Below are 7,589 nucleotides of genomic sequence, written 5' to 3'. Positions count from 1 at the left end.
ACATTTGTTTTTCAGTTCTGGATAGAGTTCTGGATAGGAAAACATAGGTATTTGACCTAGGGGTTGGTGGGCAGTACATGTGTCATCCACACTTGTTTGGTCCTGCATGACTACAACTGCCTTCGTTACTTGCTCTACAGTCCCATAGACAAACCCCAACCGCACCACAGCCATGGCTGTAGCACAGATCTGGATCCCTAAGATGGCCCTGCTCTGTCATTCCTTGTGTCTGTGAAAAGTGAGAAGGTTGACCTGAAACAGCAATGACATAACTCAGTGGTGGAACACTCTCCTAGAATGCATGAGATCCTGGGTTTTATCCTCCAAATCACTAAAAGAAAAGCCTTAAAAAAACAAAACAACAACAACAACAACAACAAAAAAACAACTCATTAGGCCTGCTCCACAGTAGGGAGCCCAGACCTGCTACAGTATAACCCAATCAAAAGCAATGCTTGGAGAAGGCATAAGACCTGGGGAAAGCCTACAATTATTGTTTTCCCAAACTTCCTTCTTAGAGATTCATGTTTGTACCCATAGACTAGTGCTCACTTTAATTTTGGTTAGAGAAGCTTTATTCTGCAGTGGCAGCAGTTAATGTACAGACTCAAACTTTTCTTTTTTCTTTTTTTTTGAGACAAGTTTTCTCTGTTTAGCCTTAGCTGTTTTGGACTTGCTTTGATGACCAGGCTGGCCTCGAACTCACAGAGATCCACCTGCCTCTGCCTTCCCGAGTGCTGGGCTATCAGGCTTGCTCAACCATGCCCGGTTAGACTCAGAACTTTTCAAACCACTGAGAACAAGGGCTTGTTTATAGTATTCAGCCCTAAATAGGAAATCTGTATCAATACCCCTAAAACTCAACGATCAGGGAACATCACATAAAAGGGGTGGAAAGAGAGCTGGGTGGTGGTGGTGCACGCCTCTGTGTGTGTGTGTGTGTGTGTGTGTGTGTGTGTGTGTGTGTGTGTGTGTGTAGGATAAGGAGGGGTGCTGTGAAATGCTGACTTCTGAGCGTGAAGGGCCATTTTGCTCATAAACTCACTGCTGCTATTGATCACCTGCACAAGGTCAAACCAACAAGATCAGTCAACATTCCAACAGGCAGCACTAACTGGACTCAGGGAATTATTAACAACAACAACAACAACAACAACAACAACAACAACAACAAAAGGAAAGGACACAAAGGGAATGTGTTGGAGGGCCCTGGGGAGAGTGGGAGGGGATAACTGGGTTGCATATGAGCGAGATACCTTGTTTACATGTATAAAGCTTTCTTTTAGGGGGGAAGGCAGTGTTTCCAGACAGGGTCTCTCTGAGTAGCCCTGGTTGTCCTGGAGCTCGATCTATTTGTAGCCCAGGCTGGCCTTGAACTCACAGAGATCTGCTTGCTCTGCTTCTGCTCTGATTAAAGTTGTGCACCACCACCACCTGGCTGAAAATTTCAAAGAATAGAGATTCTATTTTACAGTCTTCTTAAATATGAATGACATACCCATGCCAACAGATAGGTCTAACTTCCTGGATGCTGAGAAGAGAAACTTTGAGGCTACATCTGAATTTAGTAGGAGAGGAGGTGTAATTGATTAGTCATGTCTGCCACAGGCACCAGGATAGAAATAGTAGCGTGTCTGTTAAGCATTTATGTTCCTGTGACACAGTGGTTCTCAGCCTACCTAATGTCAAAACTCTTTAATACAGTTCCTCAGGTTGTGGTGACCCCCAACTAGAAAATTATTTCATTGCTACTTTATAACTGTAATTTTGCTACTGTTATGAATAACAATGTAGATATGTGCTATTCAAGTAATCCAATATATGACCTCTATGAAAGGATTATTTGACCTCCAAAGGGGTTGCTACCCATAGGTTGAGAACCACTGCTATGACAAGATGGTTTTCAACACGTAGCTTTGACAAGGCATCCTAGTATGCCCAGATATTTCCTTGGAAGATAAATCTAGCATATATCCATCTGGTACAGAAATGGGAGCTGTAATTTTACAAGTCCTAACATATTTACTTGTATGTAAGAGTCAGGGTAAGGGTCTTGATTTTCTGCTCAAGGTAGATACACACAAGAAGCAGCTAGCCACTGGGTAGAAAAGAAATCAACAACTCCTGTTTTTTTTTTTCCCCCCACGAGATTGTCTCAGAGCAAAGATTCTAACATATTTCTTGCAAAGTTTGACAGCTGTTTATTGACTACTCATTACACCAATTGAAGATTGCTTTCTGCCTTCCAACTAAAGAAACCACAGCATTTCATCATGTGTAAGAGGCAGCATACATTAGGTAGAGTATTAGGAGCGGAGTAAGTGGTGAGGGGGAAGTAGTGGAAAAAAGGAAGGAGGGCCAGACACATGGGAGACCTAAGTTGGAGAAATGGTGAATCACATAAAGGCGGAGAGGCAGAGAGGAGGCCTGGGGTGCTAGCATTTCTGGGAGGATGAATTCATAGCAAAAGAGATGAACTTATCTGAGGGGCATTTGTGTGGGCTCATAAAAATATGAAAATCACAGATATATGGTTTGACTTTGGTCTCTAAATAATAGTGCTCTTTGTGTCTCTTTGTGGCTTCCAATGATAGAACTTGATACCAAGGAGGTGGGGTGATTGTTGTGATAGACTTGATCATGTGGCTTTTATGCCCTGGACAGGTTTTGTAGCAGGTATGTGAAAGCTTTGGGTATACGGGGCTGGAAAAGTCATTGAGTCCTGGAGACAGAGCTAGTAAGCTGTTTTATGGTAGCTTAGACAGTTGTGGCCTACCTCATGGGGTTTTGGAGAGGAATATGGACTCTCTCAGGAACAGGGGCTATTCATAGACATTTTGACTAAGAATTGGTGTGTTGATCATGATGGGGCTGAAGAAGCCTCTGAGATAGTCAAAGAGGTCAGTGTCATTAACATGATATCTCCTTCACTGGGACAGGCCCTTTGGAATAAGATGGTTGGAAGGTTAGTAGCTGGAGGGTAGGCGCTACTCAAGTCCTTTGGGTTATTTTGGTGTGATTGCTTCATGCTCCAGTTCTTTGTTTTTGAATAAGAGTTCTTATTCTGTGCTGCCACTAGCTGTTGCACTTTCTGCTTTGAATCCCCCACAATGATGAATTGTAAGCCGAGCATGAGAAACACGGATGAGCTACCTAAGTATCTTTGGTCTCAGGGCTCACTGTATCTTTTACAGTGTTCCAGAGAGAATTCTCCCACAGGGTGGGCAGAGAGATGAGGAAGGGTCCTCTTTGCAGCAAAGTTAGGATCCCCCAGGCTGAGCCTTGAAGGTGCTGGGGAAGAGAAGAGAGACAGATTCAAAAGCCATTTCAAAGTGAGCTGGAGGGATGTGAGGAGTGTATGAGCCGTGGAAACAATCCCCAGGCAAAGGTCAATACAAGGAGGAAGTTAGGAAATATTGGGAAGCAGGAACATAAAGAAAAGACCCTTAATCTGTGAGTGTTCATAATGACAGACACCTCCATAAAGCCATGAACCGTACATATACTTGAAAGACAACATGGCTGACCTATCTTCTAGCCTTGGGCCAAAATCCCACAGCGGTGACCTTAGCTGGAGGTTAGTGGAAGTTTCTAGAAATTGTTCAGAAGGCTCCTTCCTCTGAAGTAGGAAAGACTTTTTGTTTATTTTTTGTATGTAAAGTCACAGGAGGGAGAGGAAGGCTTGGTGAAGCAAAGGAGCAGAAAGGTAGCTATAGGAAGGCAATCTGAGGTGTGTTAACAGAAGCAGGGAGACCAGCCAAAGGAAGCTGATACTAATGAGCTATATATGTCTGGCTTGCTTTAAAAATGACATGGATAAAGGGCTGTGATGAAGGAAGACTCCAGTAATCATCTTTGAGGAGTGGTGGTCCTGGTCTAAATATCTGTGGGGGCAGAGAGAAAGCCCCTGAGGGACAACCATCACTGCCCTTCTTTTATTGCAGATAGAGCTTTTTCCGGAGGGTGCTTTGGAATTCAGGGTTCACTTTCCTTGGTTTTCCGTCCTGAATCACCTCCATGTCTGCCATAATCCGGGTTACCTGCAAAATAGATGTTGTCAGCTATGGGGACAGGGAGGCTGGTGTCAGGAGAGCATGAGATGAGGTTTCAGAGAAGGGCAAGTGGGCATCCATGACTTGACACGTTGATTGTCCTCTAGTACGCCATGGTTCCTATGGAAACATTGGTTAGGTAGTTTGTGTGCATCTGTGTGTGTATATATGTTTCGGTCATGAATGTGACAATTGTTTGAAAGAGGTGACATTGAGATGTCTTCTTCAATAACTCTTTACCTTGTTTTATTGAGGTTGGGTCTCTCATTGAATTAGTAGTTCACTGATTTTGACAGACTATCTGGGCATCCACATGCAAAAGCATGTGTGGATACCCATGCATCCCCACATACGTGGGCCTATACACATGTATACCACACACAAATACACACACACACACACATTCCCAAACATGGTGAGCTTGAGAGTTCCACTATGTTTGCATGGAGATGAGGGCATTGGGAAAAGTTGGGAGAGGCTCAGCCTGGGAGGTGGGGTCCCAGATGCCTCATCTGGCTCACCTCTTCTAGCAGTTCTATGATGCTTCCTTTTCTATTCGTGAACACATTTGTCACAGTCTGGATGAAGGCAGAGCCTTTTTGGTCATGTCTATAGGCGATGAACCCTGGGAAGGTCAGAAAATTGAGTTTGGAGACGTCTTCAGAGAGTGGAGGGGACCCTGGAGGAGGGTCCCTTCCTGAAGGAGAAGTTCAGGGGTCAGGGGTGCTGGCTCATGGGGAGGGGCATAGGCCGCTGTGGGACAGTGGAGTGCTCATACCCTCTACTGTAGAATAGATGTGGAGGGCATCCGTAAAGGTTGGGATAGTTTGGAGGTTGTCCTTTGTGATCGCAGAGACCTGTTCTTCACCTACTTCTTCGCCGGGGTCTCTGTGCTCTGAAACAAAGGGGAAGGAAGGGAAAAGTCAGGGAGGAGAATGGAATAACGGGAAGGTTGGAGGGCGGTCTGGTGGTGTGCCAGGTTCGGCCCAGGCTCTGAGTCTTGGATTGGCCTGGCTCAGTGTTTAAGAGCATTTACTGCTTGTTTATGCAGAAGACCGAAGATCAGTTCCCAGGGCCCATGTAGGTCCTATACCTCCAGCTCCAGGGAGCTGCACCCTTTCCTGACCTACTCAGTTACCTGTAGTCATGCATGCAATACATACACACACACTCACATAGACACAACTAAAAATAAAATAAAAATAGAAACCACAAAGACTCAGCTGGACGTAATGATGCCTATAATCTCAGCACTTGGGAAAATAAGGCAGAAAGATCATAAATTGGAGGCCAGCCTGGACTACATAACAGGCTCCAGGCCAGCCTGGGATACACAGTAAGATTCTGTTTTAATACCCTTGCCTCAAAGACCAAGGATGTGCTGTCCCAGTCCCCACCTCCTCTGCAGGCCTGAATGATGTACACTTTCGGCTTGGCTCTCAGGCCCTTGCAGTTCTTGTTGTTTAAGACCTCAAACAGATCCTCCAGTCTGACCATCTTGTCGTCTTCTCCCTTGAGAAAGCCTTCCTCGCCATGTGCCATGAGCACCACGAAGGCGCAGCTGACAGGCTCTTCCCAATTATCTATGGTCTGCTGAAATTTGTCCATCTCATCCAGAAATTCCTTGGAGGAAGAGGAATGGACAGGATTAGATAGGTGCCCCAAAGCCTAGCCCCCTTCCCTCCTCACTGCTGGCTGCTCAGTACCTGTGCAGTGGGATCTCTCTTCACGGTGCTTTCAAATTTCAGGTGACGGAACATGCGTTCCAGGGCATCAATGTCTGCCTCACAACCCTCTCGGGCTTTGGTGACACACAGTGTCAGGGCCAGATGGGCACCTGACATATCATATCTTTCCTAGGGGAGAGAGACAGAGGAAGAAGAAAACACAGTACAGTGAAGCCTGGGGTTGGCAGCTAAGACCCAAGGTGCCTGTGGCATCAAACTTCAAAGTTTGTATTTGTGGTACTAGGAATCGAACCCAGGGTCTTGCCTGTACTAGACCAGTGCTCTATCACTGAGCCATATCCCTAGCCCCTGATACTTAAATAAAAAACGAGTATAAGTATAAATGCGTCCACTCAAGCATGGGAAACACACTAGTGGCTCCATGCCCATGCCCATATGGACAGCATGGGTTGGACCTAGTGGATATACGAATAAAAGAAAGCATGAAGTTGGGAAGGGACATATTGGGGAGAATATGATGGGAGTTGGAGAGGACTAGGAGTGGATATGATCATATTTCATTATATACATGTATAAAATTCTCAAATGATAAAAATATAAACAACAGCAACAACAAACCAAATAAATATCTGGTGTAAGCATTTCCCAAATACTGCATGGGTATATATTTAGACAAGAAAACCATTTGTTAGTAATGTAGAATTCTAAATCACCTAAATATTCTCTATTTTCACTCCCTAAGGGATGGTAATTCCTGTTTTGAGTCTAACTTCGAATTTTGGATATAAATGAGTGTGTGCATGTGGGCTTGGAAGACCACCTCCAGTGGTCAAATCTGGTGGGTTTGACTCTTTCCTGGTCCTTCTAGACATAGCTCTGAGAGTAGGGGTGATCTGACTGTGACATCTGTCACCCCATTTACCTACAGGACTGCCTCAGCAGATGTCTCTTTCCTTCCTCACTACTCCATGTGTGTCCTTCCTAAAGCTGTGTGCTCAGCTTAAGAGGAAGATCTTCCCTGCCTGACACTTAGGTCAGAAGTGTATGAGTAACTGCACTCCCGTGCTCGAGCTCCCAAACAGGCTGCCAAGAGGCTCAGGGTGCTCTGAGGAGCTCTCCCTTTCTTGCTTCCTTGCCGAGGTCTCAGAATGCCTAAAGCTATGACTGAGAGCCTGTCTTATACCACCTGAGAAAGAAAGTGTTGGGTGGGATTCTGCGCTTCTTTACTGAAGAAAAGCACTGGACTGAGAGTCAAAGTGATAAGGGCTTAGTTCTTGGAGACAGATGTACTGTATTCCTTTCCTCCCTTTCCAACTTGGATTCCATTTCTGGATCTCTCTTTCTCTCTCTCTCTCTCTTGGTCATCCTTTCCAATCTTTCTGAATCGTTAGGTTTTTCACCCCTTTCCCACATCCCCATGAGTTCTGTATCCTCACCTACCTCCTGCAATGGCTGAGGACTGCTCATCTCTCTTTGACTCCAAGTCCGGCTTTCAGCACCCTTGTCTTGGCCTGGAGGTCAAGAGAACATAGGTAGAAAGTTCTACGAAGGAAGCCTGAGGGGAACACATGGCATATTAATTTGTCTATCTTGGGCTTTTGAGACTGAGTAGGAAAGTTACTATGTGGTCAGACCTGGGCAAGAAATGACAGTCCCTAGAGTATGTTCTCTCTAGAGTTAGAGTATGGGGGACTCGTTCACCCATGCTATTCTAGGCCTATCAAAAAAAAAAAAAAAAGACATCTATCTCTCTGGGTGGTGGTGGTGCACACTTTTAGTCCCAACATTCAGGAGGCAGAGGGAAGAGGGTCTCTATAAGTTCCAGGCCAGGTTGGCATACAGATTGAGT

General features: G+C 45.2%; 1 protein-coding gene across 1 annotated transcript; it reads right to left on the bottom strand.

Annotated features, from left to right (window-relative positions):
* Positions 1 to 2,594: 2,594 nt before the first annotated feature.
* On the bottom strand, positions 2,595 to 7,269 carry Casp14 (caspase 14). The gene is made up of 6 exons (XM_051170726.1): positions 7,181 to 7,269; positions 5,759 to 5,908; positions 5,450 to 5,675; positions 4,831 to 4,947; positions 4,574 to 4,677; positions 2,595 to 4,040 (listed from the first exon to the last, which is right to left on the bottom strand). The coding sequence occupies exons 1-6, from the start codon at positions 7,205 to 7,207 to the stop codon at positions 3,936 to 3,938; spliced, it is 729 nt and encodes a 242-aa protein (XP_051026683.1). The 5' UTR covers positions 7,208 to 7,269; the 3' UTR covers positions 2,595 to 3,935.
* Between the last annotated feature and the right edge of the window lie 320 nt (positions 7,270 to 7,589).

Source organism: Acomys russatus, chromosome 28 (genome assembly GCF_903995435.1).
Source record: "Acomys russatus chromosome 28, mAcoRus1.1, whole genome shotgun sequence".
Lineage (NCBI taxonomy): Eukaryota > Metazoa > Chordata > Mammalia > Rodentia > Muridae > Acomys > Acomys russatus.
This window is presented reverse-complemented; position numbering and strand designations above follow the sequence as displayed.

What these genes read in the sequence shown, in the direction of transcription:
- Casp14 (XM_051170726.1), bottom strand. Translation starts at nt 7,207, where the DNA reads ATGAGCAGTCCTCAGCCATTGCAGGAG. An exon ending in GTCCTCAGCCATTGCAGGAG is followed by an intron (nt 5,909 to 7,180) that starts GTAGGTGAGGAT and finishes TCTCTCCCCTAG; the next exon opens with GAAAGATATGATATGTCAGG. An exon ending in CATTCAGGCCTGCAGAGGAG is followed by an intron (nt 4,948 to 5,449) that starts GTGGGGACTGGG and finishes CCTTTGTTTCAG; the next exon opens with AGCACAGAGACCCCGGCGAA.